Raw genomic sequence first — 23,604 nt, forward strand, 5'->3', positions numbered from 1 at the left:
AGAAATATAACTCTTTAAGAATAAATAATTTATGACACATGACACAAAATTGGAACTCTAATTTGGAATTCTAATTTGAGTTTCTCTTAAATTCACCTATTATATATATATATATATATATATATTGGAGCCAAATGTGGGACCACAATATAAATATTTATATCAATAGTATTTAAATTATATATATATAGGAATTATACTATGCTTATTAATTTGTATATTTTAAATATATCCATGCATATACATTGGGTTACAAGTTAGTTATAAATAAATATTAATGCTTTTTTTTCTTTGAAAGCTTAATTTTTTTTTTTTTTTTTGGGTAACAACTAGAATATATATCCAGGAAGAGCTTCTGTACAGTATCTCGTTGCACTAGACATTGTACTGAAGCCGTGTACTATATATCTGATCCCATATATTAGTGTATAGGAGTGTTGGACCAAATAAAAGTTCACGCCCCATTTTAACTCGTAAACAATGTTCCAATATGTGGCTTCTGTTCTTTGTCTCCTACCACTGCAAAGATAAAACAAAGATTTAGTAGCTCACAAGGGAAAAAAAGAAATATGTTGAGAGAGGAACACAAATCTGAAACAATCTATTAGAGCCAAACTTGAAGGGGAATGAAGAAGAAGGGTCTGAAGCACGACAAATTTAAAGTTGTTTCAAGTAAAGCTTTTTTAAACAAATCACTTTTTTATGCCTTAATTGGAGAGACTGGGAAAGTTTCCATATGAGTACAAAAAATCTGAGTATGAAGATTATTATTATTATTATTTTTTGGTCTTTTGATTTTAGTTTTGTTTTATTGAGAGAGGGATTTCCGTTTATGTACTGGAGTGGAGATTATGAATTGTACACTCTATTACTCTAAAGACTCCCACACAAAGAAAACAAACAGTCAAAAACAAAACCCGCAAAGAGAATGCTCATTATTATTTTCTAATGTTTTTTCTTTGATAAAAAATTATTTTTAATTTATGATAGATTTTGACTTCTACACTCTAATAAAACTCCCACACATAGAAAACAAAAGGGTGAACATAGCCTGCAAAAGTTTTTTTTTTTCTTTGATAAAAAATTATTTTTTATGTATTGACTAGTATGTAAAGCTTAATTAATACATCAAGGGGTAAAAATATATCCTTATTAATCCAAATTTAGGATTTTTTTTTTTTTTTTTTTTTTTGGGAGTCTTAGATGATTGCCTAACTGGCCTAGTGGAAGAGTCGCCACTATGATGTATAAAAAAATTGGGGAATTATTAATAAAGTGGTGGGGAGGACAATTGCTCCCCTGCGATCCTAATGGCTAATAAGTAATAAGGAGTTAGCTTATGCATTCATTTTTCTTCAAAATGAAAATTTGTTTCATTTTGAAGAGAAATGAAACAAATTTTCCTCTCAAGTGTCTAGCTTTTGGGGTTGATGATGAACATCTACCATGGAAGGTTAGAACTCGTGCTGCAGATTGCTAATAAGGAGCTAGCTTATGCATCTCCACACAACACTTTCTAGGCTTGTGATCCACAGAACTATAATAAGCTATACTCGGTATTATTTTCTTGCTCATTGTTGAGGTATAAATTTTCGGGCCTTAATTTCAGTAGCCCACTCACAAAATACCCATGTGAGCCCAGACATTATTTTAAACCCACATAAATATTCCCCATATATATATTACCCAAATATTCTCCATGTTATTGTGCCTTCACAAATACTCCATACACAAGCCCATAAATCGTCTTGGGCCCTCTTACAAATATTACCCATTATAGCCTACATATTATCCAGCTTGGGTTTTCACAAAAATACTCACCATATTGCTACCATATTGAGCCACAAAATTATACCATCTCTATAAAAAGCCTAAAAACACTTACCTTGTAGGAAAATCCAAAAAGCCCAACAAAACCCTCTATAAAGCTCATTGCTACATGACATCCTTACAAAACTCGTTGCTACACAGTACCCTAAAGCCCGTTGCTACATGGCATCTTACAAAGCCCGTTGCTACACGGCACTCTTACAAAACCCGTTGCTATATGGCACCCTAAAGCTTGTTGCTACACGGCACCCTTACAAAGCCCGTTGCTACACGGCACCCTTACAAAGCCCGTTACTACACGGCACCCTAAAACTTGTTGCTACACGACACTCATACAAAGCCCGTTACTGCACGGCATCCTAAAACCCGTTGCTACACGACACTCTTACAAAGCCCAAATACTAATTTGGCATTATTTCATAAAGCCCAAATATTAATTTGGCACCTATTTTACAAAGCCCAAATACTAATTTGTACTATTTTACAAAACCCAAATACTAATTTGGCACTAGTTCACAAAAGCCCAAATACTAATTTGGCACTATTTCATAAAGCCCAAATATTAATTTGGCACTTATTTTATAAAGTCCAAATATTAATTTGGCACTATTTCATAAAAACCAAATGCTATTTTCTCACCTATTTCACAAAGCCCAAATGTTATTTTGGCAACTATTTCATAAAACCCAAATGCTATTTTGGCATATATTTACAAAATTCAAATATTATTTTGACATTTGTTTTACATATACTAAATCCCACACTCATGGGAAATATAATTATTCATCCCTCAAGAAATACCTCTCTTACAAGATTTATAAAAGCCCATGAATATCACCTATGACAAAACTATTCATTTTATAGGGACAAACAAGCCCAAGGAAGTTTAATTACAAAGCCCAGCTGGGCCAGCCCAGCTCATACACAAATTCCAGCAGCAAGAGGTCACGTGAGCTGACCAGCCAAAATCCAGCACAACTAAACAGCTGGAGCCCATTCCCATCAAGTCCCAACTTGTCCAATCAAGCCAGAAGAGGACACATGTCCATCAAGGGTTAAACTCTTCCTCCACAAGCTGAAATTCCATCATTTCTCATGTGACATAAAGTTGAAAGTGATGTGACAGAAAGCTGGGAAGCTTCAGCCAGCTGTCACTTCTTTCTTCTCCAATCCATTCAGTCAAGAACCAAGAGTGGCCATGACTAGGCCATCAAAGCTCTCGAAACAACTTGAAATCAATTCATTTTCATACTAAAAACGTGTATTCTCTGATTCATGGACCAAGCATATGAACCTAAATGGGGAAATTTAAGGAAATGTGGTTTAGAGGGCACCAAGGGGATCCCAGCAGAGTTCCCAACAAGGGCTCCAAGATTGACATTTGGCTTGGGGCGATACAATCTACCCTAGGGAGTTCTGATTCTAACTATAGCATAATCAAGATCATTAGCCTAAAACATGCTCTAATCCCATCAGCCAAGACCAATCAGCATTTAATGCTAAGTCAGAATCCCAACTGTTATTACCCAAAATAGCAGGAACTTTCTAAAAGTTGAGCTTACCACTTTTAGTTAAAATCCTAGGAACGATTCTCTAAGAATTTTCTGAAGATTGAGAAAGATTTAGCAGAGATTATTTGCTAATTACCCCCTAAAAACCCAAATATAAATGGAACTCTCCATTAATGCTTCACCAACATACTAAATACACTAAGATAGACACCAGGAAAGACTTTTCCTTAACCTCTCTGTTTAAGCCTCCTCTAAGCTCTGAAAGAGTTGTTGAGTTCTTAGTTTCAAGCTTAGAAACTAAGTCCCCAGCTTCTAGCTCAAAAACACTTCTCATAACTCTACTCATAAACACTTATCTACCCTTAGCAGAAAGCTCCAGCAGCCTTACTATACACTCTCACTCATTACTCATACTACTTACAAATGATTCTCTCTACTCATTACTTACTATATTCATGAGCATGTCATGGCACCATAATGATCTTGCTGCGCTAGCTAGGTGTTCGGGGGTCTTTTCTGGATGCCCAGCCACGTGTGGTCCGTTGGAGGGATAATCTTACTAGGCTCGGGTTCTTTTTGGAGAGTTGCGTCCGAAACTCAACATTGGGCCACGTGGTCCAACGGCTACTAGCGTATTTTTTAAGCCTATAAAATCATTAAAGCCAAAGTCTAAGAATCGCGATAATGGTTGAATAAATATGTTATATTCGTTTGATATGATAGCTTTGATTAGTAGTTGTAATAACAATTGGAATATAGTATTTATTTAGAAGTAAAGTAATCATGTACTTAATGATGTAAATTTAAAGATATGGAAGCAAATTCACTTATCTTTGTATGGTTTATAGCCTAGCTGTGTAGCATCAGTGAGCTAATAGGATTCTAGCAGAATACCAGCGGTAAAGGCTAGTTTATTATGCATTTAAATGAATTTAAGCCTTGGTTTAATAGTTGTAATAGTTGGAATAAAGAAATATGTATTTAAATGTGAATTATTAATATACTCAATAATGTAAATTTAAAGACAAGGGAGCAAGGTCACTTATCTTTGATGGTTTGCAGCCCAGTTGTACAGCTTCTGTGAGCTGATGGGATTCCAGCAGAATGACCTCAGCGGTAGAGAGACAGTTTGCCATGATAACTTCGTGATTGAAGGGGAAAAATGGGTGTAATTGGAAGGAGAGAGAGTATGTCCAGCTGTGCGTGGGGTCTGGTTAAGCTTGCCCCTCTTATCATGCACTTAAATGAGTTTCTCCTTTGACAATGCTCTTTTAATTGTTGTGAAGTCATGAATAGAGTTGCCTTCCATGAGAATGGCTTTTGTATGGAGTATATGTGCCTTCTAAGAGAAAGGTTTTATGTAAGAAGTAGTTGTGCCTTCTAAGAGAAGGGCTTTTGTAAGAAGTAGTTGTGCCTTGTAAGAGAAGGGTTTTGATATAAGATCTTGGTGCCTTCTAGGAGAAGGGCTTTAGTAATAGAATTTCATGCCTTCCATGAGAAGGGCTTTTAGTATGAGTGTTTGGCATCTCTTGAGAAGTGTGGAGATGGTAAAGACATAGGTATGAGTGTTTGGCATCTCTTGAGAAGTGTGGAGATGGTAAAGACATAGATATTTTGTGGGATGTAGTATATGTAATATGTATGATATATGAAGTATGAGAAATATGGAGGTTAAAAGATAGTAAAAATGTAAGATTATGACTGCTGGAGAAGTTGTAGAGATTGCTTTCCAAGAGGAAAGATTTTGTAAGGGAAGAGTATGGAGATGTGTTTATGGGCAGCAAGATATATGTATTTTCAGAATATGGAGAGAGAGATGATGAGTATATGAGAGTAATAGTATTGTAGTGTGCTTAGCAAAGTTGCTGGGATTTTCTGCTGGGATTGTACGAAGGCTTATGAAGGCATTTATCAACTAAGGGCTGAAGAGTTTAGTTCCTAATCTGGAAACTAAAAAACTCAGAAGCTATCATATCAAACGAATATTACATATTTATTCGACCATTATCGCGATTCTTAGACTTTGACTTTAATGATTTTATAGGCTTAAAAAATACGCTGGTAGCCGTTGGACCACGTGGCCCAATGTTGAGTTCCGAACGCAACTCCCCAAAAAGAACTCGGACCTAGTAAGATTATCCCTCCAACGGACCACACGTGGCTGGGCATCCGAAAAAGGCCCCCGAACGGTGGGATTTCTCTCTCTCCCTTCATCTCACACTAAGTTTTCCTCATTATTTGTTATAATGGAGCTCATGATATTTACTTATTCTTTTACTATTAATGGTTATGATGTAACTGTTACTATAGAATTTTTCCCTTATATTGTTGTATTAGAAGACTCTTCTCCAGAGCTAACGGATGATGAGTCTGAAAATGTAGATATTTTCCTTAGTTTGTGAAATAGCTAACAACTGGAGGTTTATCTTGTTTTATCTCATTTTACTGCTGGGATGTTTTATTGTTGAGCCAATTTACTGCAGAAATACTTTACCGCTGGGCTATTTTTTGCAGAAACACTTTATTGTTGGGTTATTTCTTACAGTATGTTTTTTTTAACCTTGCTGACGTGTCCGTTGTAGAGATTGTCTATGGGCTATTATTTTCAGTCCCAATCTAGGCCTAAGGCATAAAATATAGTGGATTTCTTGGATCTTCACCGATAGCCTTTGGGTCGTGCATCAAGCTCATCATCGAGTTTCGGTTTAGACCCCCCAACCTAAAATAAATCTTATTTGTCGGAAAGGAAAATTTTTCGCCCTCGACGCTCATGATAACGTAAAAGGGAAGTTTGAATACCTTGACCCTAACTAACTACGTTATGCTTGGTTCAGATACAAGAAAAGTGATGTCTATAGTACTGTTGGTGTGCTTGTTTATGTTGTTTTCTTGACTGAGAGGATAAGACTAAGAAATATGAATGCAAAAAGGATAGCAATTTCACTCAATAGTTAATAATGTCATGAGGGATCATGTTCAAAATCAAATTGAAATGAACAAGGAATCAAAATCTTTTCGCTCTGTTCCTATACACTGTCTCATACCCAAAATCAGCTACGTGTAACTCTTCTGTTTCTCCTCTTATTATTATGTAGCATAAAATAGTGTTTTATTATTATTATTTGCAAAGAAAAATAGTAGTGTTTTATTTAAACCATCGGAGTTGGACTTGGACCATGACCCATTGCTCCACAAGTCAATGACGAAAAAAATGAGGAAAGTAGATGAAGTCTACATAATTGTTCAAATGGTGCAAAGTTTAGCCATTATATGATATCAAAGGTTCATAGACTGGGAAAAAGCTCTCATATCTCTCGGAGGTGATCGGCAAATCAAAGGTGGAAACAATTCCAGTAAGTATATCACTGCAAAATCTTGTAAGTTTATTTGATTGCTTTCTCTTATTTAGTTTTTATTTTAAAAATTATATTTATCTTATTGATGATTAAAGATCTTATTCTCTTGTAAGGTTTCTACACTTAAGTTATTTAGGCCCTGTTTGGATTAGGGGTGTTTTGAGTCATATGACTGGAAACTCATAATTGAGTTTGAGAATTATGTGGGACCCACACAATTTTGAGTATTTGGCTTAATTTTCTTTCCCTGTTTTCATCACTCAAACTCAGTTTGGATTGAGTGAGAGTGATGAAAACTGGAAACACCAAATTGGTGTTTTCTGTTTCTGAGTTACATAACTCAGTGGCATTATGGTAAATTTTCGGACTTTGTGGGGCCCATAAATTGTGTTTTGTCAAATCAGACCCACTCACCAACGGCATTTTCTCCTTCTTTCTTTCTTCTTCTTCTTTCCTTTTCTTTCTTTCTTCTTCAGACCCACTCCAAGGCTTTTTTTTTTCCTTATCTTCTTCTTTATTTTTCTTTCTTCTTCAGACCCACTCCAACGTTTTTTTTTTCTTTGTCTTCTTTCTTTCCTTCTTTTTCAGACACACTCCATCATTTTTTTTTTCTTTCCTTCTTCTTCATACCCACTTCTTTCATTCTTTCTTCTTCAGACCCAATCAACAGACCCACTCCAACGTTTTTTTTTGTTCTTCGTCTTCTTCTTCTTCTTCTTTTTTTTTTTTTTTTTCTTCTTCAGACCCACTCCACCATTTTCATACATGCATAAATTTATACCCAGAAACAAAAACCCACACCTCATTTTCATTATTTTGATTTTCACTCTAAGGATTCTTAGGTTTAGGTTTGGGTTTTCTGTGTTTGTGGTTATGGCTTGAAGCTTGTTCGCTTGGATTTTTTGGTGGAGGTTGTGGTTTTGGTTGAGGGCTGTTGGTGGGTTTGAATTTTTCATTTATTTGGATTTTTTGGTGGAGGTTGTAGGTTTGTTTTTGGACTGTGTGTGCTGCATTGGGAGAAAATGTCTTGTGAGAGGTAAGAGAAATCCCTACGCGGGTACCAACCATAAGCAAACAGTGTGGTGTCAGTGGGTGGGCTCCACCATTTTGGCAAAAAGTAGGCTTAAATTTTGAGTTATATGACTGAGTTATGTTGCCAAACAAGAATTTTGGAGTTTTTGATAGTAAGTGAAAACTGAGTTATGAGTTATAGATTTTGAGTCTGAGTTATGAGTATTGAGTATTGAGTTATGAAAACTAAGTTATGGCTAAACCAAACGGGCCCTTAGTCATTTAGAAGCAAGACTTCAAAATTAGACATTGATCCTCACACTCAAAAGAGGGAAGCGAAATTACGGTTTATTTAGATTGAAGTGTATTGAATTTTAGTTTTTTTTTTTTTTTTTTTTTTTCATTTAAATATCATAAATGAAAAGTATCTCTCTTTTTATTGATGAAACTCATAGATAGATTTGAGCCTTAATAATAATTAACTAGGTATATATGCTTGTAGGGACATGATTTTCGTTAACCCGGTCCTGGACGATCAGGCCCTGGCCCAAGAAGTCCCACACAATGAAGTTTGTAGAGTATGAGCTGAAGAACTTGGTTCCAGTTGGCTCAGACGGTTCGTTGCATGTCCTTGGTGGATGTAGAAACGTAAACCAAGAAAAGGGATGTGAAAATGGAAGTTTTATTCATGGACATGCTTTCATACAATGACTTCTTGCTTTTCTCTCTTCTCCCTTCTCTTTTTTTTTTTTTTTTCGTCCCCTTTTCTGGGGGACTCTTACATATGATATAGGCCCTCTTTTATCATCTGGGCCCTACACTTGTTGATCATCCAAACCCTCACTTGAGCACCTGTCCCATCAGACGCCCTCACCAGTTCTTTGTGAGTTGCAGTGACCAGGGTAACACTGTTCAGGGGTTTTCTCTTCATTAATGATGCCAGGAGAGTAGTTGTAGTGCATTTAATGTGGTGGTGACAGCCTTTGCTGGGATATTTTGAGCCTTTTTTCTTTTTATGCGTTTGGAGTGAGGGCTACAGTAACTGGGATGCATCATTGATCTGGACCTTGGAATGTCTGAGGAGGAATTATTCCTCGGACGTGTTTTCTTCGCCCCAGTTGGCTTGGGCAGGGATTATGGGCCGCGACGTCTCCTCGGAAAGGATCGTCCTCGGACGGGCCCAAGGCCCAGCCAACTTGTTGTTCTGGGCCGGTCCCCACAATGCTTATTTCAAATTTAGAATATAAATATTTTTATTGAAACAGAATCTTCAAAATCCAAATCTATAAGATGTTAAAATTTATATTAATAACTTTGGTTCAAATCCATTAATGCTTAATTTTACTTTGTAGAAGGGAAAAGAAAGTCCCTTAATTTTAAATACTTAAATCAAATTGAAACCTTAGAAGGAGAGAAAAAAATAAAGCATTTTTGTCTAACCACTTTTTCTACACACCCTCCAATAACCTCTATATCCCTTTTATATTTTATTAAAATAGTTTTTTTTTATTCTTTTTTAATTCATTTTTATTTTATTTTATGGTTCTCCCCAAAAATTGTTTCCCTCAAAATTATCTCCACACATACACAAATCATAATCATCATCACCATCACATCGGCAATGTCAAAGCCATTGTTGTGCTCGTCCCCGTTCTCGTCCTCTCTATCACCACACTTGCTCTCATCCACTCCACCACCGCATTCATCATTGAGGCCACAAACATAGAGAAATTTTCTCTTGGTGAGGAGAGAATAGAAAAGAGTCTTTGGAGCTGCATTTTATCATTTCACTCTTAAAATTTTGGAGAATATATTTAATTTATATTCATCATATTCATTATCAATCATGTCTAACTATTTAATTTATATTATTCAGAAAATGCTAACTATTTTATAAAGTCCAGACTCTTATGACAGTAGTAGAACGACTCACAAAGCAGAACCATGACTTAGAGGAGCAGCTACGCCAAAGGGATGCAAAACCTAACCTTCAGGAGCAAAACCAGGAAGGTAACAGTGCCGAGCGAAGGGAGCAAGAGAGGTCAGAGGGCAGCAATGCCCCAAGCCGACCGAAGCGGCAAAACGTAAGCCTTTCGTCTCTTATGGATTTTGCCCCTTCCCCTATCATCGCAGAGATGCAGGCGATGAAGGAGTAGATAGAGGTCATGATGAATGCCCTCAAGGGACAAGTATCTTCTGATCTCGATGACTTAGTGAACAGAACCAACTCACCATTCACCACGTCCGTCAATTCATTCCCCCTGCCACCGAAGTTCCGGATGCCCCAAATCGAAAGCTACGACGGGGTCAAGGACCCCCTCGATCATCTAGAGACCTTCAAGATCCTGATGCACCTTCAGGGGGTACCAGACGAGATCATGTGTAGGGCGCTCCCGACCACGCTGAAGGGGCCTGTGAGGGTTTGGTTCAGCAGGTTGACACCAAACGCCATCAATACTTTCAAGGAGTTGAGCGCCTAGTTCACCTCACACTTTATAGGCAGACATCGGTACAAGAGGTCCACCGCGTGTTTAATGAGCATTAAGCAGCGAGAAGACGAGACGTTGCGGGCCTACATAACTCGTTTCAACAAAGAAGCCCTTTCGATTGACGAAACTGACGATAAGATACTCGTAGCCGCATTTACTAATAGGCTACGAAAGGGTAAGTTCTTGTTTTCTTTGTACAAGAATGACCCAAAGATCATGACGGACGTCCTCTACAGGGCTACCAAGTACATGAATGTAGAAGATGCGTTGCTGGCCCGCGAGGAAAAGCCTAAGAAGAGGGAGAGGCAGGAGGACACGCGACAAGATAGGGGGCGAAAGGTCGCTAGAACTGAGGATCAACGTGATGAAAAGTGCTCCAGACCCCCCACTGGAAGATTCACCAATTTCACCCTGTTAACCGCCCCGATCGACCAAGTATTGATGCAAATCAAAGATGAAGGAGCATTGAATTTCCCTGGAAAGTTGAAGGGAGACCCTAACAAAAGACCGAGAGACAAGTATTGTCGCTTTCACCGGGACCACGGGCACGACACAGCCAGCTGCTATGACCTGAAGCAGCAGATTGAGGCCCTAATCAGGCAGGGGAAGCTACAGAGGTTCGTTAGCAGGGAAAGAACTGATACACCGGAGGAACAGGCTCTACGACGGGAGAACGGGCACCCTAGACCACCCATAGGGGACATACGAATGATCATAGGGGGCACAGCTACAGCCGAATCTTCCAAGAAAGCCCGCAAAACCTACCTTAGGATGATCCATAGCGTCCAACTCACAGGATCCGTACCAAAGATGCTGCGAATAGATAACCCCGTCATAAACTTTTCAGAGGATGACGCTCAGAGACTTCACCATCCTCATGACGACGCACTAGTGGTTAGCCTGCAGATAGGGGATTACAATATGCACCGGGTCCTCGTCGACAACGGCAGCTCAGTAGACATCCTGTACTATTTAGCATTCCAGCAAATGAGAATTGACAGGGAACGATTGTCCCCAACGAACGCCCCACTCGTGGGATTTGGGGGTACAAAGGTGTTTCCTTTGGGCGCAATAACACTAGCTGTGACCGTGGGTGACTATCCTCAGCAGATCACTAAGGAGATAACATTTCTCGTAGTCGACTGCTTGTCCGCCTACAACGCCATCCTTGGACGACCCACTCTCAATTCCTGGAAGGCGGTGACTTCAACATACCACCTGATGATCAAATTCTCGACGGAATATGGGGCAAGAGGACTGCGGGGAAATCAAGTAGCAGCACGAGAATGCTATATTGCCATGATAGAGATGGAGGATCAGCAGCAGACGATGTGTATCGAGAAGCAGCGAGCATTAGCAGAGCCAGTTGAAGAGTTAGAAAAAGTAAGACTTGACGACACATGGCCTGAACGAACGATTAAAATTGGCATACTAGCCAGTTGGCCAATACGCCAGACGATCACGACTTTCCTAAGAAATAACCAAGACGTCTTCGCTTGGAGTCATGAAGACATGCCAGGAATCGACCCCTCGGTCATGGTCCACAGGCTGAATGTGTCGCCCTCCTTCCCTCCAATCCGGTAAAAGAAACGGGTCTTCGCCCAGGAGCGGGACAAGGCCATAGCCAAGGAAGTTCGGAAGTTACTGGGGCCAGGTTTCATCCGGGAATTATACTATCCCGACTGGTTGGCAAATGTCGTTATGGTTAAAAAGGCCAACAGAAACTGGAGGATGTGCGTAGATTTCACAGACCTTAACAAGGCTTGCCCCAAAGACAACTACCCGCTCCCACGAATAGATACCCTGGTGGATTCGACTGCAAGACACTAGCTCCTAAGCTTCATGGACGCTTTCTCTGGCTACAACCAGATCAGGATGGACGAATCTGATCAGAAGAAGACCTCTTTCATCACAAGCTAGGGATTATTCTGCTACAAGGTGATGCCTTTTGGACTCAAAAATGCTGGAGCAACATACCAAAGGCTAATGAACAAGATGTTTGCACATCAGATCAGCAGGAACGTTCAGGTTTATGTTGACGACATGTTGGTTAAAAGCATGCAAGAAGAGGATCACCTAGACGACCTCAGAGAAACATTCGATACACTCCGATCGTTCAACATGAAGCTGAATCTGAACAAGTGCGCATTCGGAGTAACGGCGGGAAAATTCTTGGGCTTCATGGTATCCCAAAGAGGAATAGAGGTCAACCCGGAGAAGGTGCGAGCCATAATGGAGTTGGAACCACCAAGGACGGTTAAGGAGGTCCAAAGTCTAAATGGAAAGATCGCAGCTCTAAATAGGTTCGTCTCAAGGGCGACAGACAGGTGTTTACCGTTCTTCCGCACTCTAAGAAAATCATTTAAGTGGACGGATGAATGCCAAACGGCCTTCAAAGACTTAAAGACGAATCTCTCGTCTCCATAGCTGCTCAGTCCGTTCGTGCAAGGCAAGGAACTCTACCTTTATTTGGCAGTCTCGCATGCCGCAGTAAGTGCAGCTTTGGTGAGGGAAGAGGACAGAATACAGAAACCCGTCTACTTTACCAGCCGTGCACTCCATGGAGCAGAAGAAAGGTACCCTCAAATGGAGAAGTTGGTTTTCACGTTAGTAATCGCTGCGCGAAGACTTAAGCCATACTTCCAGGCGTACACAATCATTGTCTTAACGTACAAGCTACTGAGAAAAGTCATGAATACCCTAGAAGCAGTAGGAAGAATGGCTTTGTGGGCAATAGAGCTAAGCGAATTCGACATCTAGTACCGCCCGCGGATGGCCATAAAAGGACAGGCAGTAGCTGACTTCATCGTCGAGTTCACACTCGGGGAAGACCAGTTGGTAGAAGAGAAGGAATAGTGGAATATCTATACAGACGGATCCTCAAACAGACTAGCCAGAGAAGCCGGAATAGTGATCCAAACTCCGCAGGGGGACAAGATACAATGCATGATCCGACTGAATTTCCCAACAACCAACAACGAGGCAGAGTATGAAGCCTTGGTCGCAGGCTAGACCTTGCTAAAGCTGTGGGAGCAGAAAATATAATTGTCCATTGCGATTCACAAGTGGTAACGAGTCAGATCAATGGCGACTACGAGTGTAAGAACGGTAGAATGAAGAGATATTTAGAAGAAGTGAAGTACTGAATCAACAACCTTGAAGTCGAATTCATTCAGATCCCAAGAGAAGAGAACGAATGGGCTGACCACCTAGTGAAAGCTGCATCAGCTGAATTCATGCTGGTTCCTGAACAGGTATTATCATTCGTCCAAATATCCTCACTTATCGATGACGAAGCAAATATGCAGATGGTGAACTCTGAATATAACTGGACCACGCCATTGATCTCCTACCTAAAGGCTGGGGTGTTACCAGAGGAGAAGGGCGCCGCAAGAAAGCTGAAAGTCCAGGCATCATGGTTCATGCTGATAAAGGACGTCCTATATAAAAGGGGTTTCTCTCGACCGTACCTAAGGTGTTTGTGCCAAGAGGAAGCAGATTACGTGATGAGAGAAGTACACGAGGGTATCTGCAGGAATCACTCGGGCACACGATCACTTGTACACAAGTTGATCCGAGCAGGATATTACTGGCTTACAATGATGAAGGACGCGCAAGCCTATGTCCAGTCTTGCGACAAATGCCAGAGATTCAGCAATCTCATCAGGCAGCCGTCTGAAGAACTGACACCTATGACGGCCTCCTGGCCGTTCGCACAATGGGGACTCGATATCATGGGCCCATTCTCGACGGCGATCTGACAGCTGAAATTCTTGGTCGTCGGCATAGACTACTTCACTAAGTGGGTCGAGGCGGAAGCCTTAGCCACCATTACGGAGAAAAACATCCGGAGTTTTGTCTGGAGAAATATTGTATGCAGGTACGGGATACCCAGGGTACTGGTCTCTGACAACGGTAAGCAATTCGACAACAGCGCGTTCAGAGACTTCTGCTCGGAGCTAGGGATCAAGAATCACTACTCGTCACCCGCAAACCCACAGGTGAACGGGCAAGTTGAAGTCACGAACTGGTCCCTGCTCAAAATAATCAAGACCCGTCTAGAGGGGGCAAAGGGTATTTGGCCAGACAAACTACCTAGCGTCCTATGGGCATACCGGACCACAACAAGAACACCCACTAGAGAAATACCATTCCGGCTTGCATATGGAACCGAAGCTATCATTCCCGCAGAAGTGGGGCTCACGAGCTACCGGGTGGAGAGCTACGACGAAGATATGAACAAAGAGGCTATGCGCCTCCAGCTCGATCTAGTGGACGAAGTCAGAGCGACAGCAGAGCAGAGGATGGCGCGTTATCAGAATCTCATGGCGAAACACTACAACAACAAAGTGAGGCATAGGGACTTCCAGGTCGGGGACCTTGTACTACGGAAAGTAATGGGTGCTGCTAGAGACCCTTCATAAGGAAAACTCGGCCCCAACTGGGAAGGATCCTACAGGATCACGTCATGGCAAAGGAAGGGCACCTACCACCTCGAGACAATGGACGGACAAAAGCTGCAGCACCCTTGGAACACGGAGCATCTTTGGAAATACTACCCGTAGAGAGAATATGAGGAACCAGCGATTTCCCAGTTTATTTTATTCTATTCTTTTAGCTACAATTTACTAGTTTTTCTTTAACTTTTGCTACAATCTTTTTGTGCCTTTTTAAGCCCAAGGGGACAGGTACTTTTTTTACAAACGCATTTTCTTTAAAGAAGAATATTCAGAGACAACTTTGATTTTTCACATGGATTTTTATTACGAATGGATATGCTACAGGCAACAAAATCCACAAAGTGGACAGATCACACCCAAAGGGTGAAAAAACTGTCCACAAAGTGGACGGATCACCAAAACGGTGTACTAATTTACAAGTCCACAAAATGGACGGATCATCCGAAGGGTGAAATAACTGTCCACAAAGTGGACAGATCACCAAGATGGTAAAAAAAAAAACTGTCCACAAAGTGGACGGATCACCAAAACAGTGTACTAATTTACAAGTCCACAAAATGGACGGATCACCAGAAGGGTGAAATAATTGTCCACAAAGTGGACGGATCACCAAGATGGTGAAAAAACTGTCCACAAAGTGGACGAATCACCAAAACGGTGTACTAATTTTCAAGTCCACAAAACGGATGGATCACCAAGATGGTGAAAAAACTGTCCACAAAATGGACGGATCACCTAAATGGTGAAATAATTGCCCACAAAGTGGACGGATCACAATTATGGTGAAATAACGTAGTCCACAATATGGACGGATCACCGAGATGGTGAAATAACTTAGGCCACAAAATGGACGGATCACCCAAAGGGTGAAATAATCGCCCACAAAGTGGACGGATCACCAAGATGGTAAAATTACTTAGTCCACAAAGTGGACGAATCATCAAAATGCTGAAATAATTTAGTCCACAAAATGGACGGATCACCAAAATGGTGAAACAACTTAGTCCACAAAGAGGACGGATCACCCAAGGGTGCAGACTTTTTACAGTCCAACAAGTGGACGGATCAATCAATTCTGAAATTTAATTAAACTCCATAAAGTGGACGGATTGTGCATTGGCTAAAAATACTCTCGTTAGACAAATAACGGATAGACGAGTATTTTCTCAATCTCCCCTTCATAAAGAGGACGGATATTTAAGAAAGTTTCAAACAAAAAGTATTAGAAAGCATAAAAATAAAACAAAGCATTAATAACGGATAAAACCCCCAGGGGGCAACTGTTTAATACAAAAATGAAGGATGGATTGTTCTCAAAATAAAATACAAAAGAAGATGTGTAATATCAATCTACTTTTTTGGGTCGGCATCTTGGACATCCTTCGATGGAACTGATTCTCCGTCACCCTGAACCGCATCATCACCAAAGAGGTCGTCTGTATTCTCTGAAGCGACGGGCAAAGCAGACGTCTGATCTTGATCATTGACATTTATCATTGATACGTCCAGTTCAGGGTAGGCTTTCTTAAGTTGACGGAGTGCATCATCGAAGCCTTGAAGGAACAATCCCCCCAGCTCTCTTAACAAAGCGTCGGAGTCTCGGTATTCACGGACCGCAACCTCCTTAGCTTGACAGAGCTTTTCCTTCAAGTCCTGGACTTCCTTGTCTTTGGTTTCCAAGGCCTTCCCAGCTTCCTCCGTCCTCTGTTCAAGCTCTTTTCTCACCTGCTCTGACAAGTCAAACTTCTTCTCCATTGTAGACTTCCACTTATGAAGTTGACCGAGTTCATCCTCCGTCTGCTCTGCCTTTGCTCATACACGTTCCAGAGCTACCTCACGGTTTAGACATCGGTCCATTAGGCCCTTTATCATAACCAAGGACTGAAATAAACAAGTAAAAAGGTCTTAAACAGAAAGCTAAGAAAAATAGACGGACTCAAATCGACGGATAAAGTTACCTGTGCAACGGCAAAGAGACCCGTCTCCCCCATTACCTCTGTCGAATGATTGCCCAGGTCCTCATAGTCCTCTGAGGAAATAATTAACGAAAGTCTCTCCAAGGCAAATTTGGAGTCATCATGGATAAGAGGAGGAGGCTTCTCCTGGCTAGTGGACGGGGCCTTCATTAAGCCCTTGCCAGACCCTTGTTTTGCTGCGGTGACGGTCTTCGCACCCTCGGCCATCAACCCTACGACGGGTTCCAAAGGGACCTTCTGCTGCTTATGTGGACGGTCAGACCTAGACGGCTGTTTCCTCTTTGCCGACGACACCGTCCCCTTAGGAACCACAACCTCGACCGACTCCTTTTGCTTGGCGGCCTGTGATTTTATCAATGCCCTCCTCTTTGCGTCGTCCATCTCTGTAATACAGGACGGATGAAGTTATCTACACAAATTAAATCTATTTACGCAAAGTAAAAGATGACGGACTTACGTCTATGAACTCTTTCGTCGTATCTAATGGCTTCACGGGTAGGTTCGGGACCGTCACAATACCGATGGATTGTTCTCGGATTTACCAACTTCGCCCAAGTCCGTTCTTCCGGCTTCGTCTTTTGAAAAATTCTTTCTAGGAAGCCAAACTCTTCAACGCTGACTTGGGGGCACCGTCTACCTGTAGAGGAAATAGACGGTTAAAGAAAACGACTATAGCTGACAAATGTAAAATATTAAGCAAAATGTGACGAATGCATACGAGATGAATGTAAAACCCCCCAAGTTGTGTCGACGTGCATAAACTCCGTCTCTCTTGGACGGCTCATCCATCCATCACCCTCTAGGAAGAAATAACGACTCTTTCAGTCTCTATTTGAGTCAGGTGTTTCAAAAATGACCTTCAGCAACGGGCTCCTATTGGCAAAACTATAAATTCCCCTTGACCTGTCAATCTCGTCTGGACGGAAGCAATGAAGGAATTCACGCACCGTTAGCCTCCGTGCATCGTCTGTCATTGCACCATAGAGTATCTCCATGGCTATGAAGACCCTTCAGGCATTTGGGGATATCTGGTTGACGGACAGACCCAGATATTTTAAAAGCTCTCTATGCAATGTACTTAGCGGAAACCTAAGTCCCGCCTTCAGCATCTGTTCATACACTCCGACACCTTCTACCCCGTCGTAATAGCATTTCTCTGATACGTAGGGTAGACGGATTGGAATATAGTCAGGAATTTGAAAGTTGACCCTAAATGTGCTGAAGTGTTTCTCCTTAATGACGGAATTGAATTTATGCACCGTCCACTCTGGTAGCATGATGAACTCCCTAAGTCCATCAACATAGACGACGGGTCCTGCCTGTAGATCCTCGCCGTCATCAGACGATTCTTCTACTTCAACCATCTCCATATCATCATTTATTGAGGACGAGGAAGAGGTGGACGGACTCCTCTCTTCGCCAGGACTCTCTTGGTCTTTATGACCGGACGGGTATACTTCCTCGTATTCCGTCCCGTCACGAACCATTGACTGATTACTTGACGCACTAGACATTTCCTACAATGACAAAAAAACCTAAGACTGACGGATCTAAGAGTATTGACGGTTGTATAGATCTAGCTAAATATAATTGCCAAATACAAGACTTGTACATGAGAATAGCGATACTCACCGTTCTTTGAAGTAACTGAAGGTCGACGGGTGTATGATCGATGGGTTTGTGTGGGCGACGGATTGTTCTGACAATGGTGACGGTTGCGCTCTGACAATATGTTTTGGCTGTAAAATGAAGAAATGAAGATTGAGAAGTGTTATATATATACCTGGAGTGCACGGAAGACGAAGCGACGCTTCGATCCAATAGAAAATCCAACCAAAAAGCGACATGTCACATGCTCATAAATGCTTGACAACCTGCCATCAAATAGTCGCAATCCGTCTTCTCTTGGAGAACCGTCAACTTCAGTAATCTTATGCCACTGTCCTAAATTTTCTTTGACCATCGAATCCAAATAATATAAAACCGTCACCCTAAGGGTCCGTCCATATAAGAAGTGACGGACCCGTAGGGTGAAGGGGGCAGCTGAAGGGGCAAAATTTAGCGCAATGGACTTTTACCACATTGGGCCTGACGGATCCGAGCCCATGGGCCGGCAACAGTAGAGCCCAGTGGCCTAAAGCAGTTCCATATTTTTGGCGCACACGTAGGGTCTCCAAGGAAATCAGAAACCTAGCGCAAAGAGCATTTCGGAAGATACGCGCGTTAATCCCCTCTACAAGGAAATGTCTTGTCCATCACGTTTAGAATTACTCAAGCGGATTCCTATAAGGAAAAGACTTCCATATCAAGGAGGAGAGGTTAACCTACTACTATAAAAGTCTCAATACCTTCACAAATCAATGTACGCATAATTTACCTTCTCTAGCACTCTAGAGTTGAGAACAATTCTAACTTGACCGTCGGAGGGTATTTGGCCGACACCACACCGGTGCTCTCGGCGAGATCACTTATTTCTTCTTGCAGGTTGTTAGCTTGAGCGAACGTGAATCGTGTAGCTCACTGGTGATTTTACGGCATCATCAGCTACAAACAACTTTGATCGGTGTCACATCATACAAAAGTGTCCACTTTTTCTAGAACGTGGGTTTAGAATTGATGAGGTTGAACTTTATGGAGAAGATGATAATTATGCCTTTTATGTTATGTATAGAGGTTGTCTAGATGACCGCCCAATTATTGTTAAGAAGTTTATAGGGTTAGTCGGAGAAGATGAACTAAGGTCTCTTGCTATTCGTGATATGGTCATTACAACCCAAATGAGCAAGCACAAGAATGTTTTGAAACTGTTAGGCTATTGTTTAGAGTTCCCGATACCAGTTCTGGTTCTTGAAAAAGCAAAAAATGGAGCTCTAAATGATCAAGGAGGTTTTGGGGCTAACGAATATTTACCATGGAAGATTAGGGTACAGGTTGCAAAGGAGCTTGCCAATGGACATACATATCTCCACACTGCACTTTCTAGGCCTATCATCCACAGGGATATAAGACCCAACAGTGTTTTCTTGGACCATGACTTTGTTCCTAAATTTAGCAACTTCTCACTTACCATCACAAATCACAATCCCTCCTGACCAATCTCATTCTATAGATACAGTGAAGGGGGATTTGTGGTATCTTGATCCTACATATAGATATTCACGCTCTGTTACGCAAAAAAGTGATGTTTATAGCGTCGGTGTGTTTCTACTTAGTTCTCTTAGCTGCTGGGGAGAGGCCTATGAATGACACAATTGAAAAATATGAAAGACATCCTGTTCTAAATGATAAATTAACTGAAATTGTGGATCCTAAACTTTCTAGCGAGGGAGGAGAAGATGGAAAAGCACAACAAATTGGATCTTTTCTAAAACTAGCATCGGCATGCAGCCAAAGAAAAGTGAAGCAAGGCCGGATATGATCGATGTAGCAAAAGAACTCATGCGGACTGAGAAATCCTTGTGATTTTTCCTTGTTATCATCAGAAAATAGTCATGATTCAACATTGGCACCAATTTCATAGTGTAAAATTATATTATTTTGGTTTAAATATGTTTTTAGTTGTCAACTTTTTGTTTTGACTTAAATATGTTTTTGGTCCTCAACTTTTAAGAATAGTTTCATTTTGGCCCTCACAAAATTGTTAATTTCATTTGGAAAAATTAAACGAATACTTTAACGATATTGGTTTAGGAAATATTTTTAGGAACATTTTATAGGGAAATAAAAAAAAAAAAAAACTTTTTTTTTGTGGCTTTTTATGTTTCCTATAAAAGTGGTATTGAATTTTTTTTTTTAAATTGTCCATTAACAAAAACTAGACCCATTTCATTTTTTTTTTTTTTTTAATTGAATAGACCCATTTCATTTTAGTCCTCATTAACTCGTATTTCATGACATAACCACATAACCAACTGAATGCTTATATATGCCAGTTAATTACAACTGAAATTGAAAAATCATGTCGACAGCTTAAATGAAAAAAAAAAAAAAAAAAAAAAAAAAACCATATTAAAAAGCCACATATTCCTTCCTCAATTATTATTAAAAAAATAATAATAAAATCCACTTCCCTTTTATTTTTCTTATACCCAAATGACTAGTAAGTTGTGATTGGAACTCTTCGCAATTTCTTTATAAATCCAAAATTCACTTAAAAAATACTAGATGTGAGACTCAGCATACATCTACACAACGCATATTCGCACAAATTTTTTTTTTTTTTTGAAAGTGAAGTCATTGCCATTAAATTATAATGTGTCAAAATACAATGCTTCCAACGCTGGTGGGGGAGATTCTTCCAACCACACTATTTCATCCTCAACTCCTTTAGCATATCTAGCCAAAGAGTGAGCCACTGAGTTGGCTGATTTACTTACACAACTAACTGACACAGCATGCAGACCCGACCAGAGGCAGAGGACGTCTCCATATAGATGATCCAATCGTGACATATTACATCTTGTTCTTGAGGCTTCGAGCGTCTCAGTAACTGTTACGCTATCCCCTTCCAATATCAACTCCGTAAAGCCCGAATCAACTGCAAACTCTAGCGCTTTCCGGCATGCTAGTACTTCCGCCTCCTCACTGTCAAATACCGGTGGGCCCTTCGCAGCTAAGGCAGCCATCACTTCCCCCAGCTCATTGCGAATTACCACTCCGAAACCAGAGGCGTTAATGTCCTTGAAGATTGCCGCATCGAAGTTGAGCTTGAAACAGTTTCCCGGTGGGGCAGTCCATGTTGCGCTTCTCATAACAGTGGATTGCACCGCCAGAAGTTGTTGTGCATCCTTGAACTCTTCTAGAAGTTCCCCTGCTCTGCTCGCCAGCCGAGTCGGATCCTGTATACTTCCACCATGTGTAACAGAGTTCCTTTGGTTCCAGAGCACCCAAGCTTGGACAAGAAATAATTCGAACTCTTCCTGCTTAAGTTTGTCCAGTAACTCCGTTGCCAGTTGTAAGACATCCGACTGTCCTCCACTACCTTTCTGCAACTTCCTAATGCTCTCCGCCCAAACCCCCTGAGCAACACCGCACTCCCATAGTGCATGGAGTGCTGTTTCCTTTTTCCTTGTACACAGCCCACAGGTGTCATCACCAATAACATGTTTTTGGACCAAATTCTCACGAGTAGGCAGGATGTTATGAAACGCGCGCCATCCAAAAACCTTTATCTTATTTGGAATGTGCAGCTTCCATAGTTTGGTCCATACCGAAGATTGCACTCCTGACTGAGAGCTCATACCCCGCTTGTCTTCATCCTTCTTGAGTTGTCTAGCAACTTGGTACCCTGTTTTAACAGAATACTCTCCCTTATTTGTGTGTAACCAGAAAATTCTGTCAGGGATATTACGACGGCTCAAAGGTATTCGCTTGATGGCTTCAGCATCATCTTTATTAAATATCCGGTCTATAAGGTGGCAGTCCCATGTTTTGTCCGACCAATCAATCAACTCACACACCCTCCATTCCCACTCCTCTTCCGTCGGTGGGTGAAGCACCCTGTTGCCCCATCTCCCACTCTCCAGCAGCATCCATTCTTCAAGATAGGCTGGGCGGCTATTAAGCTCCTCCATACATAGGAGCTGTTGGGTTTGTCCATAGCCTCCAAGAAACTACACCTTGGAAAATATTTTGCTTTGAAACACCTATAGAGCAGTGATTCCTTTTCTTGTAATAGCCTCCATCCTTGCTTAGCGAGCATTGCCAAGTTGAATCTTTGGATATCCCTAAACCCCATGCCGCCATCTCTCTTTGGTTGAGAAAGGAATTCCCAACTCTTCCAAAAGATTTTCCTTTCATTACCCGTTTGACCCCACCAAAATCTTGCACACATGGAGTTGAGCTCGTTACACAGTTTAACAAGCAACTGAAAAACACCCATAGTATAGGTTGGGATAGATTGTGCTACCGCTTTGATTAGCACCTCCTTTCCAGCTTTAGATAACATATTGCCTTTCCACCCCTGTAATTTTTTCCAAACTCTATCTTTTAAGAAAGCAAAAGTTTGATATTTTGAGCGTCCTATCAGTGTAGGTAAGCCCAAGTATGTCTCAAACCTGTGAACTTCCTTAACATCCAGCCTACTCTTAATCCAATCCTTCTGTGCACTATCAACGTTGCTGCTAAAAAAGATAGAGGATTTTTCAAGGTTAATAAGCTGACCCGAAGCCTTGGCATATAGCTGCAAGATGTCCACTACTTCTTTCACCTCATCCTGTGTGGCTCTACAAAATAACAAGGAATCATCCGCAAATAATAGATGGGAAACCTTAGGCGCACTCCTACAAATTGCCACCCCATGCAACCGGTTTTCTGACTCCGCCCTTGCTAGTAATGAAGAGAAGCCTTCTGCACATAACAAGAAAAGATAGGGGGACAGAGGGTCTCCTTGCCGAAGCCCCCTCGATGGCTTGATACTCCCATAGGATTTACCATTAATACAAACTGAAAAAGTAGGTGTAGAGACACAACTCATCACTCTTTCAATCCATATTTCAGGAAATCCCATTTTTTCCATAATCCCTTTAAGGAAACTCCACTCTACTCGGTCATAGGCTTTACTGATGTCCAGCTTCAGTGCAATAGAGCCTGTTTTACCCTTCTTATGGCAATGCATGGCATGTAGGGATTCATAAGCTACCAGAACATTATCTGTAATAAGGCGGCCAGGTACAAATGCACTTTGGGAGGGAGAAATCACCTGTGGTAGAATCTTTTTCAACCTGTTTGCCAACACCTTTGAAATAATTTTATACATCACATTACAAAGGCTAATAGGTCTAAAGTCAGACATTTTTTCAGGTGATTTTATTTTAGGGATAAGCACAATATGTGTAAAATTAATATCAGGTTCCATATTACCAGTGTTTAAAAAATCTAGCACTGCCGTAATCACATCTGCACCTACAATATGCCAAAATTTTTGGTAGAAAAGAGCGTTCATACCATCAGGTCCAGGCGCCTTTGTTGGT

General features: G+C 41.0%; 2 protein-coding genes and 1 pseudogene across 2 annotated transcripts; 2 read left to right on the forward strand and 1 right to left on the reverse strand.

The window, feature by feature from the left end:
• Nucleotides 1–10,242: 10,242 nt before the first annotated feature.
• Nucleotides 10,243–11,781, forward strand: LOC115966690. Its single transcript, XM_031085869.1, has one exon. The coding sequence runs from the start codon at nt 10,243–10,245 to the stop codon at nt 11,779–11,781; it is 1,539 nt and encodes a 512-aa protein (XP_030941729.1).
• A 7,515-nt stretch (nt 11,782–19,296) lies between these two features.
• LOC115966691 lies at nt 19,297–20,095 on the forward strand (annotated as a pseudogene).
• A 785-nt stretch (nt 20,096–20,880) lies between these two features.
• Nucleotides 20,881–21,873, reverse strand: LOC115966692. The gene has a single exon (XM_031085870.1). It carries the CDS (start codon nt 21,871–21,873, stop codon nt 20,881–20,883), a length of 993 nt encoding a protein of 330 aa, XP_030941730.1.
• Between the last annotated feature and the right edge of the window lie 1,731 nt (nt 21,874–23,604).

The sequence above is a fragment of the Quercus lobata genome, chromosome 11, assembly GCF_001633185.2.
Source record: "Quercus lobata isolate SW786 chromosome 11, ValleyOak3.0 Primary Assembly, whole genome shotgun sequence".
NCBI classification, from domain to species: domain Eukaryota; kingdom Viridiplantae; phylum Streptophyta; class Magnoliopsida; order Fagales; family Fagaceae; genus Quercus; species Quercus lobata.